Here is a 27,891-nt window from a genome sequence, read left to right on the forward strand (position 1 = left end):
AGGCGAATCGCCACCGCAGAGACGGGGAGAGGCCTCCACAGCAAGGCAGCAAAGGCCAGGTTGCGACGAGAAGAGAGAGAGACGACCATCCGGAGATGGGATGAGGAGTGGACTAGCGGAGAGAAAGGGACTTGGACCAGGGAGGCCATACCATCCGTCGTGCCCTGGGTGGAGCGGAGGTTCGGCCAACTGAGCTTCCACCTCACCCAGGGGCTCACCGGGCACGGCTGTTTCGGTGAGTACCTTTACCGAATAGGTAGGGAGGCGACGGCAAGGTTCCATCACTGTGATAGCCCCAAAGATGACGTGGACCACACCTGGTTCCGCTGCCCGGCATGGAGGGGTCGAAGGGACAGAATGAGGAGTGTTACCGGGGAAATCGATGGCATCGCCGACCTCGTCAAGGTGATGCTGGAGGCCCCAAGAAAGTGGGAAGCAGCGGAGCAATACATCAGCGGAGTTCTGCGCAACAAAGAAAAAGAGGAGAGGGAGAGACAGGGGCAGCAACCACGAGAACTGCCTGACCGAACAACCCAAAGACCTGCAACCAGGCCGGTAGGCAGGCTGAGGGGGGGAGCGACCGAGTGGGCGTGTGATATACCATACGCGCACTCGGTGTGTTTCCGTAGCGGCGGGTTGCTACAGGATCAGAGGACCCAGGACACCGGGCACCTAGCGGGAGGCGGCATCAACGCCACCTGGACAAGGGTGGAGGACCTGGCGGCCGAACACGCGGGCAAATTGACCCGACGCGGGGAGCCCCGACCTCCAGCGAAGACGCTAACAAGGGTGGGAGCGATGGTCCGGATGACCTACGGTGATGTAAATTACCTGGGTAACAACCGGGCCATCCTCTACCTCAAAAGGCGATATGGGGGGACCCAGCGGCTGGTCAACTCGACCAACCCGCTGAAAATGCATCCCCCCTGGCGTGACGCGGTGGTGCTGGACGGAACAGTGTTCACCGCCAGCTGCCAGTGTGGCAGCCTGGCTGAACACAAGAGCATGTTCCCGCACTACCGCACCACCGTGGAGAATGGAGTCACGAAGTCAAACTGGAGGGTGACGGTGGAAGCTGCAAGAACCGGCGTCACACTGCAGAGGGGACACCACATCCGCACCGCCCAAAACATGCTAGTGCGGTGCGGAAATAGTGGAAATGGTGAAGTGAAAAGTGTCGCTCGGAGGGGGTGTACAAGACAAGGTACGCGAAGACACCCCCCACGAACAGGTGAACACTAATACTAATCAAGTGTCAAAGTGATAAAGGTTACAGACTGAACACAGAGAGTAACCTAAGTGATAAGTGGTCACCGGACACCAGACAATAAACAATGCGGTGAAGCGGGACTAGGCCGCCGGAATTAGCGCCAGCAAAATACCGGCGGCAGTGGGTCACGGCCTGAGCGGCGTCGACTGGCGATGAGCGTAAAGCTAAAAACAATCAAGCGCGGGCTGACGACCTTGCTGAGTCAGCAGACTCCGGTGAGCAGCAAGACTCGGCAGGCTGGCGCGAGTAGATAATAAGGACAATGTAAAATTACATTTAGTTAATAAATAACAACACTAGAATAGGTGTACATTGTAAATAGTAACTAACATTACTAGTAGGTATGGGTATAAATCACGGTCGACTTATACGCGACAGGTGCATAAATTACAGTGCAGGTGTAGACGAGCCGGCGCGGAACTCATGCGTCAGCAAATTCCGCGCCGGCAGTAGGCCGCGTACCGTGTGTACGCTAAGTAGCGCGGGCAGACACAACAGTGCAGGCAAGCCGGCGCGAAACCCTTGCGTCAGCAAATTCCGCGCCGGCAGTAGGTCGCGCACTGTGTGTACGCACTGTGCGTGCGGTAGAATGGCCGGAGCAATAATAAACAACAACAATTGCTCAACTGCTCTGCGGGATGACTAACACGCTAGGCTTAACTAACATGTAGTTAATAACGGTCATGAAACTAACCAAGAGCATGTAGGACTATCTGCGGGACACGAATAGTAATTAAGTACAGGCGGGCCGGTGCGGAAAACTTGCGTCAGCAAATTCCGCGCCGTCAGTAGGTCATGAGCCGCAAGAGTAGCAAGCGGGTGACTGCTTGCATAAGCAGGGAGTAAGTAATTAACGTAAAGTAGAAATAGCAACTATATATAATGGCAACTATCATTAATTTATATATATGAATAGAATAGTATACTAATAGTAGTTAACTGATGAACGGAATACTATTAATCACTGAGTGTACTAATGGTAATTAATTCGTGAATAGGAAGGGATAACAATTATATATAATGGTAATTATTACTCTTTTATATATGAATAGCGAGTAAGCACAAGGAACGGCAGGGAGGCGCAGCCTTGACAGGCCGGCAAGGGGCATGCTCCGCGCCGGCTGGCGAGCTGGCCACGGAGTGTACGAGAGGCCAGGAAAACAGGCCGGCCACAGGGACGAGGTGAAGTAATGCGAAAGCGGTTCCGCCTCGTCCTGGGTGATGAGCGGCGGAGGGGTTTTAGCCGGTAAGAATCCGGCACTATCCGATGACATCCAAGAACAACCGGATGTCTTTTGAAGATTTCCCCTTCGCCGCTGAAAAAAAAAAAAAAAAAAAAAAAAAAAAAAAAAAAAAAAAAAAAAAAAAAAAGGTTCCCCTCCCCTGGTCAATGGCATTGCCGACCTCGTCAAGGTGATGCTGGAGGCCCCAAGAAAGTGGGAAGCAGCGGAGCAATACATCAGCGGAGTTCTGCGCAACAAAGAAAAAGAGGAGAGGGAGAGACAGGGGCAGCAACCACGAGAACTGCCCGACCGAACGACCCAAAGGCCTGCAACCAGGCCGGTAGGCAGGCTGAGGGGGGGAGCGACCGAGTGCGCGTGTGACATACCATACGCGCACTCGGTGTGTTTCCGTAGCGGCGGTTTGCTACAGGACCAGAAGGCCCAGGCCCAGGACACCGGGCACCTAGCGGGAGGCGGCATCAAAGCCACCTGGACAAGGGTGGAGGACCTGGCGGCCGAACACGCGGACAAATTGACCCGACGCGGGGAGCCCCGACCTCCAGCGAAGACGCTAACAAGGGTGGGAGCGATGGTCCGGATGACCTACGGTGATGTAAATTACCTGGGTAACAGCCGGGCCATCCTCTACCTCAAAAGACGATATGGGGGGACCCAGCAGCTGGTCAACTCGACCAGCCCGCTGGAAATGCACCCCCCCTGGCGGGACGCGGTGGTGCTGGACGGAACAGTGTTCACCGCCAGCTGCCAGTGTGGCAGCTTGGCGGAGCACAAGCGCATGTTCCCGCACTACCGCACCACCGTGGAGACCGGGGTCACCAAGTCAAACTGGAGGGTGACGGTGGAAGCTGCAAAAACCGGTCTGGCCGTGAAAAGAGGACACCACATCCGCACCGCGCAAAGCATGCTAGTGCGGTGCGGAAACAGTGAGGTGAAAGCTGACGGATGGAGGGGGTGTACAAGACAAGGTGCGCGAAGACACCCCCCCACGAACAGATGAATTAGTGTAAGTGAATTGGATTGATAGGATTTAGTGACCTGACTGTTTAACAGCTGGTAAGACAGCAGTGATCATAAGTAGCATAAGGACACCAGATGGTGCGTGAGTGGGTAGTTTCTAGAATTAGTGAAAGGTTTGCCAACAAAAACTATCAGGCAGTGACACGTGGAGTGACAAGCAGACCAAGAAGGCGATGCCGAGTCGCGAAAGAAAGGGAGAGGCCAGGAGAACAGGCCGGCCACAGGGACGAGGTGAAGTAATGCGAAAGCGGTTCCGCCTCGTCCTGGGTGATGAGCGGCGGAGGGGTTTTAGCCGGTAAAAATCCGGCACTATCCGACGACATCCAAGAACAACCGGATGTCTTTCGAAGATTTCCCCTTCGCCGCTGAGCAAAAAAAAAAAAAAAAAAAAAGGTTCCCCTCCCCTACGTCGGTTGTCACCTTGTCGTGGTGTAGGGGCTTGGCGGTCGCAATGAATCCAGGGGACCCAATGACTAGGGTTCCAAAGACCCTAGGCAGAGGCGAGACTGGATGAGCGTCTAACACTAAGCACAACCGGCCCAGCCTCGAGGTTGGGTGAGGGAATGGTGAGGGATGAATGGGAAGTGAATGAATGGGATGTGGTCGGGACCCCTGAGGATATTCCTCCGAGACTAGTCAAGGCCGGACTAGTAATCCGCCGACCAGGGCTGCAAGATATGTCTGTACCTTTCCTGCGGTTTCCTAGGAATCCGCAGGTTTGAAGTGGGAAAACCGCTACTTGCAGCTGGCTGGAGTCAATCGGAGGGTTGAACCTTGGGCCTCGGGCGCATGTATGGAGGATTACCTGGTCAGTATTTCCTCATACCCGAAGCTGGTAGGGTATTTCCGGCAAGGTCTTACCCGAATGGGGGCCTACCCTGGCTCGGATTGACAGGGGAATCCCCCGGACGGAAGACCCTAAAGAGGTAAGGGGGGCGGGGGGGATCGCATGGATAGGACTGACCACCCGACAAGCTGAAAGCAGCTTCTGTGCGAGTACGGGGTTAGGGTTCTTTCCGGCGGGGATAGATGCTGCACCGCGGTGCAGCTGCCATGATGGCCGAACCGTCGTAAGACACAATCTACTTCAATATGGATCAATTTAACAAAACCAAAACAAGAAACAGTAACGATGAGATGGAGTTCGAGGTGTTTGAGGTTGACCCCTTCGCGAGAAGGACCAGCCTCCGCAGGTCACCACCACCGCCTATGCGGACCAACCGGGTGGAGAATCAGACGAGGGAGCCGGCGCCAATACAGACGCCGCTAGTCCTCGTCGACCTAGAAGCACCGACGAAGGAGGCGAAGGCCGAAGTGTCTGGACCGAAGGGAGCGATCCCCAAGGTCACGTCCAAAGTTGGGGCAAGGACGATGAGTTGCCCCAGCGCCACCAGCGGCGCCGCTGAGGTGAGCGGGTGGGATTGCCTGAAGTCCCTGATTGTCCTCCTTGAGGGCATGAAGGACTTCGCCCTCGCGCATAAAAACACTAATGTGGCGCTGAAAGAAGACACCACCAAGGCAGCTATTGTCGTCCGCCGGGTCGAAAGGGCCTGGAAGAAAATGGAGGAGGAGCTGGCGGCGGCCACGGCTCCACGCGTGGCAGAGGACAAGGCCACCCAGACCGAGAGAGATCCTCGGCAATTGTCGCAGCAACAACAGCGGGCGACTGCCCAGAACGCGGCGGCAAAGAGGAAGGAGATTTCCCCATCCACGGGGGCGGCGGAAAAACGGCCGCGCCCCGAGGAGAAAGAGAAAGTGGAGGGGAGCAAGGAAGCCTGGAGCGAGGTGGTGAGGAGAGGCCGCCCCAAGAGGCCGGCCAAACCCGCTACTACTGCCCCCCAGACATCACAGCTGCCACAGCCATCCCAGAAGGCGCCAGCGGTGGCCCAGCCGAAGGGCCAGCCTAGGGGTGAGAACAAAAGGAAGCCGGTCCGCCCCGATGCGGTCCTAGTCAAAGTAGCAGGCGGCAGCAACTACGCCGATTTGCTTAAAAAGATCAAGGGGGGCGTGAACCCAGAGAAGACCGGCGCCAACATCACGGCGGTAAAAAGGACTAGGGGGGGTGACGTCCTCCTAGAACTGAAAGGCGGTAGTGGTGCCCGGGCCCTGAGCGAGGCGGTTAGGGGGGTTCTGGAGGGAGAGGCGAAGGTCTCGACCCTGGAGCCGTCCATGGTCGTCGAGGTCAGAGACCTGGACGAAGTAACCACGGAGGGGGAAGTTGGGGCGGCCCTGTCGGAAGCCCTGAGGGCCCCTCTGGCGGAATTGATACGACTAAGGCCGGGTTTCCGGGGAACACAGACCGCGCTGTGCAAAATGCCAGAGCGTACTGCCCGGAAACTGGTAGCCCTACCCAAGATCAGAATAGGGTGGACCGTCTGTCGGATTCGCGAGAGGGTCGCGGTAGATCGGTGCCACCGGTGCCAGGGGTACGGGCACCACGCGGCGCAGTACCTCGGGCCCGACAACTCTAACGCCTGCAGGAAGTGCGGCACGGAGGGGCACAAAGAGAAGGAGTGCCAGGGGTCTAGTCCAAGGTGCCTGACCTGCAAGAACCGGGGCCTGAGAGGTGACCACTTTTCCGGGAGCGGCCGCTACAGTTCGTTTAAGGAGGAACTGCAGAAAGCCAAGCTCCGGCAGGGAAGGAGGGGCACCAGGAGGGTGAACAACAGTGCACCAGCCACGCGGGAGACGAGCACGGCGGGGGTTGCGGCAGTAATGCTCTCCCCCACCACCCTTGGTGTATCATTCGGGCGGAGGCTCGAGTTCCCCACCGCAACATGCCAGGAGTGAGGAAGCATGCCACCACGGGACCCGGGGGCAAACCTGGAGTAGTGATACTCCAGGTAAACCTTAACCGGAGCCGTGCGGCCCAGGACCTGCTGACCCAGACTGCTGCGGCACACTGGACCGGGATATTAATTGTCTCGGAACCCAGCAGCGCGGCAAAGCAGGGGAACTGGATGGTAGACCGGTGGGGGGACGCGGCAATAGCGGCGACGAACAACCTCCCGGGCACCCTCACGCTGGGGGGAAGAGGGGAGGGGTTCGTCTAGGCGAGAACGAGTGGCTTAACCATCTTCAGCTGCTATTTCTCGCCGAACGTCACGCCCAGCGACTTCGAGGCCCAGCTGGATGGTCTGGAGGCCAGCATCCAAACAGCAGGAGGCAGGATCATCGTTACCGGGGACTTCAACGCGAAGTCTCCGAGCTGGCGGTCCTCAAAGCTGGACGTGAGGGGCCAGGGCTGGGATTCTGTAACTCTCTACCGACGATCAGCGCTGTCGTTAGCTAGCGACAGTTGTCGCTTGCATCGACGATGCTAGCGACGTAGTGTGATTCTGTATCTTGGACGTAACGATATTCATCGATGCAAAACTATTCACAGGCGCAGCGATAAATGTCGATAGATTATCAGCAAATTTGACAACGTCGCAGATATTATCACTAAAAATCTGGTGGAAATCGTGTATTTTGTATCTTTTCCGTGATCTTTCTTCGCGTTTTTTTTTTTTTGTAAACTTTTCGCAGTTCATCAAAAATGGAGAAAAATGGAACAGTGTAAGTATACTGAGCCCAAAATAAAAGAATATGAAAAATCATGCAACGTTCTGTAATGGTTTCTATCATTACAATCATTATTTTCTAGTAAGAAATCAAGAAGTGCACGGGCATCCGATGTACAGTTATTAAAAATGATGGACTTCTTTAAACTCAACAAAGGCCTTGCCGAAGGAAAGTTTCAGGTATTGAATGGAAGACAAGAGGCTCAAAAGAAGTGGAAAGACATGGCGGAAGAGCTTAACAGCCTAAAAGGAGCGACAAAAACTCCGGAGCAATGACAAGTGGTATGTAATGTAACGAAGTTTAGTAGCACCTGAAAGTGACTGTCGTAGGTTATACCTGTATGTTATAAAAGGTGTATCTGTCTCAGTTAATGTGAGATCTGGGTTAGTGGAAAAAATTTGATGTAAAAAATTATATATTTATCGTTAAGCTTTGGCGAGACTTAAAAGTCGTACCTCACTTAAAGCAAGGAATTTGAGGAAAGCACGAGAGGTAACTGGCGACAAGGTCATTAATCAGCCAGATCTCACGGAGTTCGAGCTGCGGGTTAGCGGCCTTGTAGGGTCAGAGTATATCGAAGGCAGCAAAGACTGTGCAGACAGTCTTCCTGAAGAGGAGGTATGTTCCAATCTTTTGTATACTTGAAGAAAGGCGGCAGTGAATTTTTCCACACAGTTACCAATTTATAATGACGGAATAAATCTTCTCATTGGCAATATTTGTTTGCCCGTTACAGGATTTACAGCTTCAACTCACTGGGGGGATTAGTTCTGTATTGAGCATGACCCCACAAGTGTCAAGCACTTTAAAAGATGTAACTTCGTTGAAAAGTGAGCCATTTTCAAACAAAGGTAGTGATTAATGTTTTTTAAGATCATAATATTCCCTTCCATCCTGCACATTATATTTTTTGCAGGCAATCCATTTCATAATGATATCGATGCGAACACCGTTGAACATTCTGCAGTGGATGATACTTCTTTAAACGAAGACGCATCCAGTGATCAACAGAACAAGTATCCAAATCGTCATGATACTCGAAAAGCTACAGCAAGCTCATACTTGAAACGGAAGAAGATAAAAGAACCTTCCAACGTGATAGAACCGCCTAACACTTCACGATACATTGGAGCCTCTTCCAAAAGCGGTAACCATATGTGTATACAAAGCTGCTCATACCGTATAATGCCCTAAAAAAACTGGGAACATGCTTAGTAGAGTAATTTAAAAGAAACGATATGTTTTTTCTTGGAGCTCCATCTAAAAACGGTGGAAGAACTTTCTAGACACTGACGCTTGCCGAACTTCGGAAGAGTTCGCGCTTACACCTCGATCTTGCTTGATACGTGTTGACACTGTGGTGAAAGGGGAACGCAAAATTTTTTCTTGATAAAGGTCAAAAGCAACGCGTATTTTATACAATCATTGTAAAGACGATAGTAACATATGACACTGTGGTTAAGGTGGAACGTGAGATTTTTCATCGATGAAGGTGAAAAGTAACGCAAATCTGGGTAACTTTATCCGATAATTACAAAAACGATAGTACCGTAAACCACAATGCAGAGGATTTTTTTTTCGATCGTCAATAAGTAAGCCTCACTGGGGATAACCCGCACCCTCGTACATTCTAGACGCCAGGTTCGATTCCTGGCTCCGTCGTTATTTTTTCAAAATCACCAAAGTTTTCGAATTTACATTCTATATTTTAGAAAAAGGTTCGTGTCCGTTATGCCGGTAGTGTAGGGATATCCAGAACTCTCCTTGCTATTTCATTTTCATTTGAATTCGATGTCAATGACAATGATTGGAGTCGCATTATTTGTGTGGCCCGTATAAAACTACTTTATTCAATGCAAAATTACTGAAAGTCTGTGAAGCAACGAAAAATCTAAAATAATTTCGATGAGCACCACTGCTAATGCATACGTAAGTATGCATTACTTATTGTTAATTGGTCGCTTGTATAATGCACTATTACTTCGATTACAAATATGAACTCCACACAATTATGGAGCGCATGATTTTGATGTTATTACTTGACCTTATTAGTACATGTTTTATTCGTGTCTTCGTACTGCCACACTTTTACTTTGTTCAACACTATATTCTGAAACTTGTCAGAAAAGAAACATAGTTAAAGGTTTGAGATTGTTTTGTATGAAAGTTTTATATCCTTGTCACGTACGCCGCCTGTATACACACACATATAAATATATCATTACTTTACTCCTAAAATAATATAAATTTACGAGGAAGCATAATCTTAATTCGCTGAATTATTCTCAAACCATTATTAAATTCATATAATATAACTCCCTTGTATTTCTGTTCGTGGTACGATCAAACCGCAGCGGCGCAGTTGACCATCGCGCATCGCAACGTCAGCGTTCTCGCGCTCGCCGGATCCTGGGTGTAATCAACACCGGGATGAGGCGAGTGCGAGATCACGCGCTTCGAGGATGATCACCCCGAGGCGAGCCTTTGTTTCAAATTTGCAACGTTGACGGAAACCTTGCTCGCTGTCCGACGCTCCAAGGGGTGTCGAACGAGCGAGCGAAGTCAGTCCCGTTAGAGACAGAGTAAAATCCACATGAACGGAAACCAGGCTCCTTCAGAAGCTATCATGTAAAGAGTATATCAGTCTTTGAGCGTCACCGACGAATAGAGAGAATTCCTCTAATTCTATACGCGTTGCGATATTAGCCTTCAGAAGCTAGACATTAAGTGTTGAAATTCGTGCCACGAACTCGTAGAGACGCATAGTGTTAATCGTATGTGAGTGACATCGTATGATTGATCCATTCGGATTTGTATCGAAACCACCGAAGAGTGAGTAGTCGAATGAGTACGAACATTTAGGTTAAGAACATTCTGTAACGCTGCTTTCTCGTCCCGCATTTTCTCTTATTATCTTTACTTCAAACTTCATTAAAGCTTTGGATTCCATAAAATTTCTAACAACAAAACAAGCACATTTTTCTCCTACCCAATCCCCAGGATCGCCCTGTACAGGACGATCACCTGCTAATCCACCGAAAAATTAAATATAAACCTCTACGCTTCTCGTAGAGGGTTAAGTAGTAGCGTGCGAGACCGCTCCGCACGTGACATCCTAAAAACGAATACTTTGCAAGAATCAATATTTTGAAGTAGAGTTTCTACCGATAGAATAAAGTCAATGCTAGAATAGGAGACTATGGTAATTTTTGTTCAAATTGATTCTGATCGCTATTGTTACTCCGGCAACTGATAGAAGTTTGAAATTTCCTGATAATAATTAAAAATATAAATAGATTGTATTTTTATATTATTATAGTACAAATCTTGATAAGTAATGAAATATTTTGTAAATCTTTAAAATGAGCCAAGATTATAAAATTGGTTAGGATGATTTGGATTTTTTAGATCTTGGATGACATTTTTGAATGAATGGAGGACAAAGATTAGGAGCTAGTATAGCTATTATGCGAACATATTATAGGCTTACCTCGGCTAACAAATTTTAATGTTTGATTTCGATCGATTTCACTTAGTTCCTTCAAATATCGATACAATTTTTTGTAGTAACTGTAGGATATTTCATGTGATTCATGCGGAGAAAAATCTCTCAATAAGTTTTGTAAAACATCAAGGTAAATTGCCAAATCTCTTGGTTGTGAACCTTTCTCAGATCTGGAATACTAGAATTTCAAGAAATATTTAACATTTGAACATGCTTTGAATTAAGATTTGGATGTAAAATTCCATGCAAAACTAGCCATGAAATGACTTAACCATTTCCCCTACTTTCAGGTATTCTGAACCACTTAAGAACCCTGAATTAATATTTTTTTTAATTTCTTGACTTGAGTATGTCACAAAACTCATGTCAACAAACTATGCTACATAATGTCGTTGATTGAGGACTGTTATTCCGTCAATAACAATGTTAAAGATATCAGCGAAGTAATAGTACTGCAGTTTTCTCACAAAAAAGATCGATTTTATAAATCCGTACCAGTATAGTGGGTGACCATGTAACAGAACGTTTGCGTAACAATAATTTTTCAAATCAATCAATACGGGATTCAAGCGTTACGCATATACGTACGATACGCTGATCATGAGTATGCTATGACGTGCCCTCTTTGAAATTTAAACACTCGAATAGTTTTCAAGAAGAATATCAGTTACGTACATATTGCTTCGCAATGTAAATTGGTGATGAGGTAGTACTGATAGAAAGTGACATGATACTGAATTCAATATCTTTTAAATTTTATTTCGTTAACCAGACGGAAAAAATGTTGGTGGAGTCACTCGGCCGAGACAAATAAGCGCAGCTCCACCGCGTGTTAGGTGTTCCAATGGTACTAAAGTTGGAAGATCCATTCTTCGCAAGTATGGTCAATCTACTCATCGCATTTGCGGGGGCGCTTCAGAACCATAAAAAAGGAATGGAATCAGCCCGCGTTGATCAACTTTGCTGAGATGAATATTTAAGGAGTATAAATTCGTCATTTTTTATCTGAAAATTGAGAGAATCTTACAAATGGTTTTTGAATGCATTAATAAAAGTCCTAGTCCTTTGATTGAAATTAGTTTTTTTGATATTTATTTCTTCTTTAGGTACAGAAAAGGAGTTCAATTTTGTTGTAAGACTATGGACAAAAATTTTCCGCGATTCCGCGGAAATATTTGCGAAAGCAATTACGATTTTCGAAAGAGGTCGAAACTGTTATTCGTGTCGCAAGTGCACAAAACTTATTCGATAGGTTTGCGCAGCCTTGCGCAAAACCCGCATATTAGGAGTACTGACTCACCAACATGTACTCCTGCCGTACCATTGAGGGGAGAAAATATCAGCTGCAACGAGTAAGCAAATTCACTAATTCGGAATCACCCAGCGCTCCGCGTATTTTAGTGTGAGTTGAGCGTACGGCGCCACCAACATTTTTTCGTGCATATTCTATTTTCATTTGGAGCATACATCTCAAGATCATGGTTATTCTTGAACGGATGAATGGGAAACCAACTGAACGATCTGTATCATTTACCACAGTCAAATCATTACAACAGATTTAATAGAAATTTATGTTTCACAACGATTTGAGATTTCACCACTCAATACCATCGAGATAAAAAAGTGAAAATTTCAAGAATATTATGAAAATTAAGTGTACTTTCACAGAATGAAATATATGTATTACAAAATTTATCGTTATTTTCTACACTCTGTCTTTCTTAACAAACCATTAATGAAGTACCAGAAAAAATTCTCCATTATATCTGTTAGAATAGTTTGAATGACTTGCGGAGCGGGATTGGTAAAGCCGCTTACACATCGAACACGAACGGTAACAAGACGAGGCGAGGCGAAACCAGTGTACGCTTGCGGACGTGTGCCGAGGTGCGGCAAACTGCCTCGCGTGTGGATCAAGACAGCCCAAACGCCATCGTCGCGAGTCGGTACATTAAAGAGAATTCGGTTCGCCGTGGACTGCGTTTTAACTTGTCAAGTGCAACGGACGATACGAACGCAATTGGAAGACAGCCGGGTTTGCTGTCTCGGCCGTTTTGTACGCAATTAAAAAATCCAAGAACAAGACATCCATTCGGCCCTGCCTTGCCTCGCGCCTGTGCGTGCTCAGATGTACACGCGGCTTAAGAATCTGAAAATTAGTTTTCTTATTTTTTCAAGATCAAGATTCAAGAGTATTTTAAAAAAGAGCAAGTAAGAATATACTTAGCGATCCTTTAGTAAAATGCGGAAATAATATGTAAGTCTGCGTCGTGTCTGGTTTCGCATGGAAGTTTTCTAACATAGAATATGCTCAGCATAGTAATAACGCTTACCAGTTTGTCAAAATCATTCATGATTCTCTCAAAAACTATGATGGATTGCGCAGAGGATATAGCTCCAGGGTTGTATTTTACTATGAATCCCAAAGCTTTGAAGTACTTAGCTCTCTCTAAAAGTGTCAAATATCATGTACTTATTACATGCAGTGCAAATATTGTACAATTATTTATCCTACCTGTGTCAGAGCATAGATGAAACTTGTTGATCAAAACTTTGACTGTTTCGCTCAATTCCAAATCATGGGTGGGAAACATTCTAATGAGGTAGTCAAAGCAATCAACGGCTGCCGATTTGATGATTTGCGAACATTTTGTGATAATTGCAGATTGGCAAACTTTCTATACAAACAAATAGCAATTTGTTATTTCATAAAAATTTGAATATAGATCATGGAAAGATAATTAGCCATAAGTAATCAATATTCTGAATTATACATATACAACAAATTAATGCCCGACAATTTGAAAGGAGCTGTTGATTTTAAATGGCCCATTTCGCCAGTCATTGTTCAATTACACCGACACACAAAAAAAAAATGTTATTTGTACATTTGACCGGTCCCACCTACGGACATGTAATTCGACCCGCTGAATCCGAATTTGAAGTCCGTTTGGTCCGGTCTCTCTCCAAATTTGAGTAAAATGCGAAAAACCCAAAAAAAGGCAAAAAATTGCGAAAAACTGCAATCACAGCGATGATAAAATTTTTGTGGACTCGGATCAAGTATGATTTTCATGTTATTCAATTCACTGAATCTGAATATGAACGTTAATTAGCCCGTTGAGCTGTCAAAGTTTGAAAAAATTGCGAAAAACCGAAAAAAATTGCATAAAATCATGAAAAACCGAAATTATCGAGATGAAAAAAATTGTTTGGATTCAGATTGAGTATGATTTTTATGTATTTTGTTCTACTGAATCTGAATCTGAAGTTTTTTTGTCCCATTAACGTTTCAAAATTTAAAAAAATCTCAAAAAACCAAAAAATTGGGAAAATTGCAGTTATAAATATGAGAAAAAATCTATTAAACACAATTGCAATCGTTCCATTTAATCTGACTCTGAAGTTTTTTTTTCCCATTAAATATAATGAACAAAAATTGGGAACGGCAATCGTGTGTAACAGATTTTTTCTCATATTTATAACTGCAATTTTCCCAATTTTTATAGTTTTTTGAGATTTTTTCAAATTTTGAAACGTTAATGGGACAAAAAAACTTCAGATTCAGATTCAGTGTAACAAAATACATAAAAATCATACTCAATCTGAATCCAAAAAATTTTTTTCATCTCGATAGTTTCGTTTTTTTCATGATTTGATTCCATTTTTTTTCGGTTTTTCGCAATTATTTCAAACTTTGACGGCTCAACGGGCTAATTAACGTTCGGATTTAGATTCAGTAAATTGAAATACATTAAAATCATACTTGATTCGAGTCCACAAGAATTTTTTTACCGCTGTGATTGCAGTTTTTCGCAATTTTTTGCCTTTTTTTTGGGTTTTTTGCATTTTACTCAAATTTAGAGAGTGACCGAGCCAAACGGACTTCAAATTCGGATTCAGCGAGTCGAATTACATTTCCGTAGGTGGGTCGGGTCAAATGTACAAACAACTTTTTTTTTCTGTGTGCCGGTGACATTAGGTGCTAATATATTGATTTCGCTTCCATTTTGAAATATTATAGAGGGTAATAAGACATTAAAATCCTTTGATTTTTTTCAAGTAAGTTCAAATATTTACAAGAAACATGTCAATCCATTTCATCACGTTTTCCCATCGAACTGCTGTCTCATTCTAACAATTCATGAGGTTGAAAAAATAGAAGCCAAGAGTCAAAAAATTGTTAGTGGCGAAAATTGATTTTTTCGGTGTTCTACAAGGGAAAAATGATTTTGATGCTTCCATCGAAAAGTATCAGAGAATAAGAATTTGTCATCTTAATTTTTTCGTGTGGTTAAAAAATTTGACAAGTGTAATGGTTATGGGATCATTGTTGAACCCAATTTCTATAACCCACGCGAACATCGCGTCGTGTAATGTGAACCAACGCGACGCGGATAGCGATGCAAATCGATTATATGATAGAGTAACGCACGCACTAGTCGGACACGTAACTTGTATTATTGATATTGTTGGTGCGGGTTTCAAGTGTTATACCATGAAGATTGTCTATGTATTAAAAGTTTGCACTGTCCGTTTCTACAACTCGAATGCTAGTCAGATTACACTGCAATTGTTTCCCAAAGTAATTATCCCCCAAATTCATGTCATTCAAGGACGTTCGAAATTTTATACAAAAACAAATTTGAGGAGAAATACTTATTCATTTTGAATCTGAAATTAATCGACCTTTCCGTTTCGGACAAGATCGTTTTCAAGAACACCGGAATGATGGGAGGTGAAACGCAAGTGATCCACACCCATCCCAATGAAACACACGTCAACGAGAAATGGTATGAACGAAACGTTCTACCCACTTCAGTAGCTGTCAGCGCACCAGCCCAAATAGGAGCAGCTTACTACTTCGGGTTCCAACTCTATAAAGAAGATGAACCTGGGGAAACACGTAATGCTAGAGTTGCAAACTGGAGTTGCATAACTGGAGTAGGACGAACATCGTTTGAAATGCCAGATGATTGGTACGCCAATCGAAACATCCGTAGAAATCTACCCGATGGAGTAGGAACGGAGAGATTTAGAGCTATCTCAATGAGACAAGATCTAACACTTCTCCAATGGAGTGCCTTCGACTAACACCTTAATGCGCGATAGAACTAAAAAACTCAACTGAGGATAGTTGGCCATGCCCAACCGAATCGTTTCTCTCTATCTAATAAAAAAGTCCTGTCCCGCGTGAACAAATGAAAAAGAAGATTTTAATAGCAACAGGTAAAAGAGATTATAATAAAAATAGTATACGCATGAAGTTGGCGGTGGGATGAGATGCCGAAAACAAAACAAAAAGCATCTAGCAAACAAAACTTCCCATGTTCATAACAAGATGCGCGCTGAGAAATCGAACGTGGAGTATTTTCAGATAAATTCATTTACTAATAAAGTTGCTGTTGCTAGGAAGCAAGTGTCAAATGATTGACAGCTGTCTTCAGCTATTTATGATAGTCTTTGACAAATATCTTTATAGTTATCTGTTTCTGACACACAAAAAATAAATATGCAAACGAGAATTATCTAGATGATTCCCGACGGGAATTCTCTTTTTCGCGCGCTGGCGTATTGTGTACACGGCAGTCAAGATCGACACGCAGAGGTGAGACTGAGTATCGTTTCAAATATAGTTGATAATAGGTCTCCAATCGCGGGTTTTATTACAGCTGATGAGTCAAACGGTGCCGTTATTAGGTCACCTGGTGATAACAAATTACACATGAATAAAAATGGAATTTACGGGGGAGAGGTCAAATTAGCTGCAGCTGCAGGCATTTTTAAGATATGTTTAATCGTGTATCGCCGAGAACTAATTCATCGACACCAAATCGAATCCCAAGATAAAAGACAAATCTCGCTACTCTTCACCGGCGACGGAGACAGTAGACACTTTGATGTCTTGCAGAACCAAAATAAAATTCAGATGGTGCGTAATAAGTATGAAAAGTAACAACCAAATGATAGTAAATCTAAATATGTCACCAAACAGTCAAAAGGACAACCAGGATCTACGTTGGCTATGGAGAGAGGAGAAGTATCAATCAGCAGACAAGGCGATGGAGACGGTGGATGGTCGGACGTATCACAAAAAAAAAGGAAAATAAAATTGTAAGTGCGAATAACTAAATAAGCCATAGAATAATATCCAACAAATATTCGTATAACCAGGCAAGAGGACGACCAGGATCTATGTTGACCACAAGAGAAAGAGGTGTTTTGCGGAGTGAACGGCAACGCTAATATAGAGAAAAAAATAATATTAAGAAGGTGATTTTGGAGGATATCAGCCGATATTCAACGAAATACAGGATTATGTAGATTCGCGTTACGTAGGACCGATGGAAGCAGCTTGGCGTATACTAGAACTGCCAATGCATGGACGAAGTCATGCAGTCACACGCTTACCTGTACACCTACCGGGGCAGCAATACGCAACGTTTGAGGAAGGTAGAGAAGTCGAAGCTGCTACAAATAAAAAAAAGTGGAGAACCCATCTTATTGCATGGTTTGATTTGAACAGCATAGATGAAATGGCAAGAAATATAACTTACGCGAACACGCCAGATTACTATTCGTTTCAAGAAGCAACAAAAACGTGAAAAAAAAAATTGCATGTAAAGCAGTAAGCAGAATGACAAATGTTTCACCAAGGGATACAGAAAGATTTCACCTCAAACTAATCTTTGGACATGCGAAAGATGCTGGGAGTTTTATAGATTTACGCACTGTAAACGGTAAAGAATGGAACACATTTGGGGATGTTGCAGTGGATATGGGTTTAACTGCGACAAATGACGAAGCTTTGAAGATATTCGACGAAGCTGTTTCAATACTTACGCCGAAACGGTTACGTCATTTTTTTTGTATGGTATCTAATCGGTGAAATGCCACCGAACGTGATAGATTTATGGAACATGTACAAGAAAGCACTATCTGAAGATTTCGTGGATCAGCATGAAAATAGAGCACTATGTGCAATTGAGCATCTTCTAAGAGCTGAAGCAAGATCATGTGCAGATTTTTACAAACCAGACACAGTAGACTCTATATCTCTATATGTAGATATACGTAAAAAAATCTGAAAATAATAACTATAGCAAAAGAAGTCGCCAAATGCAATTGGGATTGCATGGCAGTAGTATAACAAGGCCTGTTCTGAATAGAAACACCTTCTTCACCGACCAAGCCGACCAATTCGTCTATCCCTGCATCCCAGACGCAAACCCTTGAAGGTTACGCCCACGCTCGTAAGATAAAATGTGCTCTGCCGACCGCTCGTCGGTAAGAAAATCTCCCAAATGACCATGATCGTTGGTAAAAAATCCTCCAAATGACCATAGTTGTCGGTAAAAAATACCTGAAATTGCCGTGGTATTACCCCTTGTGGGATAAATTGTGCTCTTTGTCATTAAAGAAAATCATGCTCATCGAGCGGGATCGATAACTGCATTATCGAGCGCACTCCGTGAATCCTCAGGCGTTCAAGCGGACCCCGTGGATCCTCGAGTGGAGTGTACCAGCTCCCTCGAGAAATCCTTCCGCCTGTACAAAGAATTGGATGGTTTAAGGGCAATAATGTCCGAGGATATAGCTTTTTTACTAAAAGAATTCATCTACACGTTTGCATCAAACTCCATCAATGATGCGTGGGATAAACTACCAGAGGATATGAAAATGGACTACGTCATCGCAAGTTTCCGCAGATGTAGCACACATTACACACCAGGACCCGATGGCGATATAGTGGATGGACCGAATCCTCTAATTAAAGATTGTCTAGGTTGCAATCGTGTGTATAGATAATATGGACAATATTTAACAACATAGCAATAGAATTTATTACAATATATACAATTATATTCGGGTTTATATGCAGAATATTCAATAGAATTAATCTCAATTATATAATAGCTTATACATAAAAGTAAAAAAATTTACTATTCGATAAAATTATAATCTAGAAATAGGATACATTACAAATATATATCTTTATAACTTTCACCCATTCTTGTCATACAACATGTAAATGTTATGAATTTTTACTTGTGAAAAATATATAATCAATAATTGTGAATTTAGCGTGATTTATTCCTCAAAATAATCCATAAAATCATTATCGTTATCCTGTTCGCTAACATTATCATCATCATCATCGTCATCATCATCAGTATTTTCGACATCTATTATTACGATAGTTTCATTCGCCCATTTTTCAATGATTATTTCTATACATTGTAACCAATATTTTTATATATTTGAGGGTAAAAACGATATAACGATAATTGGTTACCCTACGGCGCAGTCGCTAACCTAAATAATTAGATAGAGAGAGATACTAAGGGAGAAAGATACGATTGTTGGGCGCCAGACGCACATGCGTCAAAAATAGATAATTAGAGAAAAAGATAAAGATAAAGGTAAAGGTAATAGATAAAGGTAAGGTCAGGTTCTACGACGGTTTTGCACAGTTCGCTCAGAGAGACAAGATAATGGTAGAGGGGCGGAGTCGAATCCAATAGATAAAATAAGAAACAGGTGAAGCAGGAATAATATCAAATATATTAAACAAGAAGCGATAAGTTTACTGACAAGCAAGTAGCTGAAGAGTTTGCGATACAAGTACGATATGTGCGATAATTAACAATAGTTACAGCCAGAGAAAGGTTAAGCGAGAGAGTTAACAATTAACGGAACGTTTTCCGAATAAGCGGGAAATATGCGCAAGCTCGCGATACTAAAAGGTAATGATTAACACGGTTTTATGATAGATAGGCAGAACAGAAAAAGATATACTGTACTTAGATTAAGCGGTAAGCAAATAAATCATAAAATCAGAGAAGCAATTATAAACACATGCGAAATACAATAATTGTAATAGTTATCACATTACCAGAATAATCAGAAATAGGCAGACAAGGAATTATGAATTACAAGGTAAATTCAAGCGACAGGTCAAATAGAAAATTATTATAAAATATAGAGAATAAAAGATAATACGTAGTCTCTGGTTTGCGGTAAGTGCGAGAGAAAGAAAGATAATAATCGGTACGATAAAAGGTAATTCAAGATAAGGCAAACAATATTCAAGGTAATTAATATGCAACGTACGGCAAACCCAATAGACTACGGACAACTACGATCAGCGATATTAGCGAAGAAAACAGTTAAAAAGATGTTATGCGATATGGCACAATACTCCAATGTCAAATGAACGACGAACGGGACCGCGCAGCGATATAAGATCGCTTCCGCGGTACTCTCACTAAGATGCGATAATCAACGATAATAGGTAAAGAGACAGATAGAAACTAATCAGAGAAAATATAACAAAATAGTAATGCTCAGTAGCTAAGATAAAAATTGATCCTTCAACGGAACGCGCTGCTAGACGGCGATATTAGACATTCAAATATTCTAAAAGAGAAAGATAATAAGATAAAGCGATAGTCACTACAATGCGTAAGTAATAATCAACCAGTCGCGAAGTTACTTGCAATAAGACTGAGGAAGGGACAAGATAAGAGATAATAAGGTACGAGCCCAGGTGGCTCAAGCAGACCAACTGCAAGATAAAGAGAAAAGATACGAGCCCAATTGGCTCAAGCAGACCAACTGCAAGGTAAAGAGAGAAAGAGATAAAGGTAAAGGTACGATATATTGCAAGTAATCTCGTGGCTTCACAAAATAGAAGAGGAACCTCACTTACGTAAAAGAAGATCTAACAGGTGCGAGAGAATGCGATACGATAACGAGAAACTAATCACAGGGATAGCGGTAATGATACTAGATATGACAATAGCACGTCTTTGCAATTCAGGAACTGAACGTAGAGTGATGAGATGAGCGATGATCCTGATTTTCGTCGAGCTGCTGTCACGTGATCCTTCCCAAGATTTGCGGTATTTTAATTGGACCAGCAGGTCGCGTGGCCTGGTCCACGGATAGGCGGCGATAATCCCTCGCCGCTTGTTTTTCTTTTCCCGCGACGACAGATATCGAGGTATCGGGACGTCGGAAGGTGGTTAGAGATGTTTTCCTTCAGCTATGCGGTATCGTTGGTGAGAGGGAGGGGGTCGTACTGCTCAGGTATTGCGATATTGAGGTGTGCGGCAATGTTACGTCACCGGTCTCCTGGACTTGCGACCGACTGTAACTCACTCCTTGCTTTACTGGTACTCCCCGTTGTAGCTATTTCGTCGGCGCTGCATCCCGGCCCTCGCTCATGGAAGCCCTCATGCCGGAACGATCTGGTGGTGATGGCCCTCAACCCGGATCCCCACACTAGATCCACCAGATCCACGTGGTCAGCATATCATTAGCCTATTCCACGCCGCCGTCCTTCGATAAGACGGTTCGTTAAGAGAAAACCGTCTTCTATTGGATAGTCAACGACTTAGTAGATGTTAGGGTCGGTTCAGCTCCAGGCTGATAAGTATCGTCGACGGGAGGCTTCGTTGTGTTTTTGACGCACAGCCCTGTACGCCGCCTGACGATGCATCCGAGCGGTAGAAGCATTCGTTCGTGGTTCGGCTCCTGGCCGATAAGTCTCAAATAGTTGGAGGTGCTGTTTGTGCATCACGCACGACCCTTTTCGACAACTAGATAGGCATCCATCGGGAGTGGTTTCAGCGGTATTCGTTCGTCTGTAGTCGGTGGTGTTGATGTTGAGCTGGTACGTGACCCCTGTCAGGCAGTGTCCTGGTATCTTGACGTGAAGGTCTCGCGGATGGTTCTCGAAGAGCATTACAGAATTAGAAAATAGCATACAATTAGCTTAGTAAAGAGAAATCAACTTAAAGATAATTAGTCGTTCATTTTTGGAGTATTGGCCTCAGACGTGCCTTCGTTATTTTTAGCGATATCTGCGCCTAGGGGAATGCGATAATTAAATAAAGTGACGGGGTACGAAATACCACGTCACAACATATATCCCCGTAATTTATATAATGTTGGCTGTTTGGCCTCACTCGAGCAGCTCGCGCGTCCTCAACGAGTTCCCGAAGCTCCTCCAACGAGAACTCGTGTGTTGCTTCGGAAAAGCCTATAATTATCTCTTCCTCAGCCTCTTCATCCTCATTTTATTTTACACAATATAGTATAATTGGTCAGCTTGGTCGGTAAAGAAGGTGTTTCTAGCCAGAACAGGCCTTGTTATACTCCTCATGACATCGGGGGTTTTGTACATGTGAGTGGATTCGTTTACTAAAACAATCAAGCAGGCCTGCGTAGGGAGCCAGTAGCAATGTCGAGATGATCGGAAACAACCGATCAACAGTTGCAGACCTGTCATCAAATCAGCATAAATGAATTCACCTGTCTAATAGACAATGTATAAGGAAATAGTGAGACGCGTAGCGCCGAGGTGGGGTTGGCGCGCGAAGCGCGCAGGGGCGAAGCTCCTAGTTGTTTTTTAAATAAAAGTTTAGTCTGAGACTGACCGTCACACCCAACAATATCACTCTATCCAGTAATACGAAAGTCTAATGCATGCCGAAGGCGATGACCAGTGCAGTTAGAGAATTACTACTTTGAATATATGTGAATTGTAGAAACATCGATTCCATGCGAGAGCCTTTTTTCGGTCGGCGGCAACATCGGAACTGATGAACGTAATCGTTTGGATCTAGTGTTGGACACCACCAATTACTTAGTATAAGTAATTACATCGAAATTATTATATAAATTAGTAATTTGTAATTGAGTGAAAAATAAAATTATTACAATTGCAATTTGTAATTAGAAAAATTTTCATTACAAATTACGTATGTAATTGGTATCGGTTTTGTTTCTAATTACAAATTAAGAATGTGATTGAGATCGAGTCTTCTAAACGGAAATTCTGGATGCAATGAGCATTCGTTTTTTTCTAATAACAAATGTTACGTTCTGAGAAAAATATCGTGAGAAATCTTTGATTCGCTGCGTGATTTTCGGTTTAAGCTCGAGTTACAGACCTTGTGATATTCAGGTTCACGAATTTCGAAGATTGCTCATGTTGATTTCTCGTTCAGCTCTAGGGGCTAGTTACTCCCGAGTACATGCGCTTTTTACTTAAGTCAGTAACATTATTCAACTCATTTTGCTTATCTATCTAAAAACTCGACAATACTCGTTGGTACTTATAGATTCTTGCCGGCGACGGGTCTTTGGGTAGATAAGCAAAATAAGTTAAATAAGGTTACTACCTTAAGTAAGAAGCGAGTATACTCAGGAGTAACTAACCCCTCGGATCAGCCTGCCTCAAACTAGAATTAAGTTGTTATGAGTCGTGGTAATTATCACTATTCGTGAATAAAATAATTCTTTTCCCACACACCTTTAATTCAAATACACATGTATTAACAATAAGAGGTTTCTTCAATTGATTTTCAAAATTCTATTTTACAGTGGTTTGATACACTCATATGATTCTGTTAATAATATCGTGGTATTATAAATGAATAGCCAGACAAATAGTTATAATTGTGTATTTATTAATAAAGATATACTTGAACTTGATGCAAATGGATTCGTGAGGATATACAACCGGCTTGCTCTCTTTCTTGTCGCTATGCTGTTTTTGTGCTCCAAAAAAAGGGGACACGCTCGCTGGCTGTTTTTGTGCTCCAAAAGGGGACACGCTCGCTGGCTGTGTCGGAATATACGCGCATGCGCATTTGTTACATAATACATTTTAATACAGTAAGATGTCGCTACCAGACTTAAATTGTGGGGTATAGATACTCTGTCCCCCCCCTAAGCGCTAGAGTGGGAGTAGCGGCGAAGTAGGGGAGAGCCAAGAAGGCGAGAGGGGAACAAGGCGACTCTCGCGAGGCATTCACGTGTCGACGCTGAAGCTGTACACACCTCTGGTGCTCTCTAGACCTTTAATAAATTCTGTTGATTACCCGTAACCGAAGTGTCAATCATTTGAGTGCACCTTTCCCATTGAACACGGCAGGAGTGGGCCTGCTATCGACCGAGTGGACAACTTCACTACCTTCGCTACGCCACATCGGCCAATACCACATTGGTGACCCCACAAAATTCACATGTATTCCAACACGCCTCCTTAAATTTAAGTTTTGTTACAATTAGAAAAAAAATTAATAGAAAAAAAAATTAATAGATATTTTATTTATCCTTTCATTTTAGATTTAGCATGCCGACAAACTTATTGAACTTAGTTTTTCCTAACGCTTTAGTCAGTATATCGGCAACGTTATTTTCACTATCTATCTTTACAACGTCAATCAAGCCTTTCAAATAGTTTTCATGAACGAAGTGGTAGTGAGTTTCAATGTATTTGGAATTCTTTGTGAAATTCCCAAATTTTACAATGCATACGGCACCAGAGTTGTCCTCATAAACCTTTACTGGCTCTTTTATCTCAATTTTAAGATCTTTCAGCAAATCTTTAATCAGTTTCAACTCACTAACTACATCAGATAAAGCAACGTACTCTGCTGCAGTTGAGGATTTAACAACACTGCTTTGTTTCTTAGATTTCCAGTAGATTACGTTGCCAAACAATCTAATTACGTAGCCTGTTGTAGATTTACGGTTTACAGTATCGCCGGCCCAGTCTGCGTCTACGAAGCAATCAAGTGTATCGCAATTCACATTTTTCGTATAAGTTAATTTTTTTTCTCTAGTCAAGTACAAATATTTTAAGACGCGTAAGGCGTACTTGTAATGAGTTTGATCATAGCAGTTCTGGAAACGACTTAAGTAATTGGTACAATAGGCAATATCTAATCGTGATCCTGAACTTACGTAAAGTAGTTCCCCGATTATGCTTCTATAATTTAAATAATCAGACACTGACTGCGCAGGCTCACATTTTAAATTTTGTTCCATCGGTGTTTCGTAGAGTTTACAATTCTCTATGTTATATTTCTTTGCCAAGGATTCTATGTATGACTTTTGATCGAGGGTGACAGTATCTCTAGCCTTGTTAAATTCTATATTTATTCCTAGATAAGTTTTGACTTCGCCTAAATCTTTCACATTGAACCTTTTTAATAATAATTTCTTAACATTGTTTATTTTCTCTATATTTTTACAACAAGTCAGTACATCATCTACGTAGGATATGAAATAAACGGGATCTTGTTCACGCTCATCGAGAATGTATAAACATTGATCGTTGTTGCTTCGTTTGAAGCCAATACTTTTTAGAAAATAGTCAAGACTATTGTACCATGCTAACGAACTTTCACCTAATCCGTAGAGAGCTTTATTTAGTTTCCAGACCCTACCTGATTTATCGTCGTAACCTTCAGGTTGTTTGACGTAAACCTCTGAGATTATTTCTCCGTTTAAAAATGCGGATTCTACGTCTAATTGATGAACTATCAAATTAAGGTTTACACTAAATGACATTAATAATTTTAAAGTTTGAGATCTTATTACAGGTGAATATATGTTTTCTAATTTATCTCTTTGCTGAAAACCTTTTACAACGATTCTCGCTCTAAATTCTCCATTTGACTTTTGTGTATATACCCATTTTAAATCTAATACATCTTTATCTTTTGGACATTTGACTAGATCGCAAGTGCCATATTTTTTAATGCGTTCCATTTCTTTATTCATCGAATCCTGCCAAGCTTTAGAATTACAACTATTTATCGCTTCACAATAGTTTTCTGGAACATTCGCATTAATGTAGTTAACGTAGATACAATTTGCAAATTTATGTGACTGATAGATATCGGTTTGCTTTCTCTCTCTACCTGACCTCCTTAAAGGAGTATTTACATTTTTATCATTAGATTTTAAACTTAGATTCTTTAGTGATTCATCGTTATCATTGTAAATACTATCGTTATCAATTTTTTGACTAAATTCTTCATTTACGACATCTTTGGCACAATCATTGTTTGTTTCAATAAATTTATCTTTACTATCAGTTTCACAATTCTCTTCATCATTTTCTTCTCCAGTAAAACCCACTAGTTTCACATCTTCCTCTATCACGTCAACATGTCTAACTACTGTTACTTTATCACCCATAAGTACTCGATAACCTACATTTTCGTATCCCACCAAAATCCCTACATCTGCCTTCCTGTCCCATTTATGTTTTCTTTTGACCTCAGGTACTCTGCAAAAAACTTTACTACCATATAGTCTTAGATTTTTTATATTTGGCTTCTCACCTGTAAATATTTCAAATGGTGTTTTTCTTTGAACAGTATTAGCAAGAGTCCTGTTCTTTAAATAAACCGCTGTTTTTACCACTTCAGGCCAGAATTTTACGTTTATTTTTGCGTCAGCTAGTAAGCATCTTGCAATATCCATCACAGATCTATTGTACCGCTCCGCAGTTCCATTGAGTTCATGGACGTACGGAGGGCATGGCTCAATCAAAATACCTTTTTCCTGTGTGAATTTATAAACCTTTTTACATACTATTTCTTTAGCGTTATCACATCTAATTTTTTTAACCCTTTTTTTTGTTAAATTTTCTACTAGGTTTACATATTCAACTAAGCATTCAAAGAATTCGTCTTTTGTTTTAATAGTGTAAACTTTAGCTACTTTACTATAATCGTCAATGAAAGATACAAAATGTTTTTCACCTAAATTTCCAGTTATTTGTGGCCCATTCAAATCACAATGAATAATTTCCAATAATTCTTTGGCTCTGTGCCTATCGTTGTCAAATTTTGTATTGTGCATTTTATTTTGTAAACATGTACCGCATTTTAAATAATCACTTTCAAATTTATCTGGTAAGCCATCGATCAGTTTTTCCTTACAAAGTACATTCAAGTAATCGAAATTAACATGTCCAAGCATTTTATGGAACTTTTCCTTTACAGTTATATTGCAAGCTATTTCGTTGTTACAAACATTCATCTTATCTTTAAGGCTATACATTTTAAGAATATCATTTTCTTTGAACGCTACAGCAATCAACTCATTGTTTCTAGTATAGATTTTTGATACATTGTACTCTGAAAATATTTTGTGCGTTTCAGTTACTTTTCCATAGCTAATTAAATTTTGATACATTTCTTCTACATAGAAAACATTAGATAATTTTACTCTTTTTGTCTCATTAAATACAATAAAATCAACGAAGATATTGCCAACTTTTGTGGCTTGTAAAGTTTTGCCGTCTCCTACTTTTACTGGAATTGGAGTTTTCAAATTTATGTAATCATTAAAGTAATCTATGTTATTTGTTATATGATCAGAGCACCCGCTGTCAAGTATCCATTCGATCTTATCCGCCTTTACATCATTGTTACAATCGTTTTCTAACTTACAATCTACTTCAGTGCAGAATGTGCTACTGAACCTTTCGCTATTACTTACTGACCGTGTAGAATCTTCTCCATGCCGTTGCCAGCTCCCGCGACCGCGTGAAGTTGGATACCTGCCTCTGCTTGGGTTCACGTTGTTGCCATGTTGTTGCTGATGGTGGAAAAGACCCCGTGCGCCTCCTCGCGTCACGTGCATATCTCGGCCTCTGTTTCCCCTGCTGTTGTATCGCCATGTAGAGGTGGATGTAGATGTACGGTGATTCGGGCACGTATATTGTGTGTGACCAGGTTTATTGCACTTGAAGCACACGCCATTGAACTTCTTTTCACAAACGAAAGCGTTTGAATTTCCGCTCCGGTTTCTACTCAGTTTATTTTCTTCTTTTTCCTTGTCTTCTGCTGCTTTTATTTTGCTTTTTACAAATTCAACTGTCTGGTCTTCTTCTTTCAAAACATCGATGAGATCTCCAATGTGACTAAATGAACTTGGCAGTGTTCTTAGTAAATAATTTAACTTTTCTTTGTCACTAACTGTAGCACCTGCATTTTTTAGTTCTGTTATCATTTTTTCAAAATCGCAAAAGAAATCTTCTGAAGTGTCATAGTCTTTTAACCTCACATTTTCTATTTTATTTCTTAAGCTGATTTGCAATGCTGTAGATTTTCGTATGTACATTGAGTCCAATTTTCTCATTATTTTAAATGCAGAGTCTTCAGCGTTTAAAAATTCCATTTGTCTGTTAGAGAGAGCACTATATATATAATTGACTGCCTTGATATCTTTTTCGTCCCAGGTTGCGTTATCACTTTCGATTTTTTCTCTTTCAACGACGTCTTCACATTTTTTCCATTTTAGGAAAATTAATAAACGTTTTTTCCACGTGGTATAATCTTTTCCGTCGAATATCGGAATAAATATTTTGCTGTCTTCGCTCATCTCGTTAGCGTCAGACTTTTCAAACTTTTCAAATATAGAATTTTTCAGCAGCAAAACTCTTCTTGTGACTTTTAAGAAGAATTTCCTAACAC

At 42.3% G+C, this 27,891-nt stretch overlaps 1 protein-coding gene across 2 annotated transcripts in view; it reads right to left on the reverse strand.

Moving 5' to 3' along the window:
* Nucleotides 1–27,891, reverse strand: part of LOC124179538 (DNA-dependent protein kinase catalytic subunit-like) — a 97,756-nt gene that overhangs the window by 55,589 nt on the left and 14,276 nt on the right. For both annotated transcript variants that reach the window (XM_046564050.1, XM_046564049.1), the window contains exons 4-6: nucleotides 13,116–13,278; nucleotides 12,934–13,049; nucleotides 10,586–10,778 (exon numbers count right to left, since the gene is read on the reverse strand). In XM_046564050.1, the coding sequence (XP_046420006.1) occupies nucleotides 10,586–10,778; nucleotides 12,934–13,049; nucleotides 13,116–13,278 (472 nt within the window). The remainder of the gene's footprint in view (nucleotides 1–10,585; nucleotides 10,779–12,933; nucleotides 13,050–13,115; nucleotides 13,279–27,891) is intronic.

This window comes from Neodiprion fabricii, chromosome 4 (genome assembly GCF_021155785.1).
Source record: "Neodiprion fabricii isolate iyNeoFabr1 chromosome 4, iyNeoFabr1.1, whole genome shotgun sequence".
NCBI lineage: Eukaryota > Metazoa > Arthropoda > Insecta > Hymenoptera > Diprionidae > Neodiprion > Neodiprion fabricii.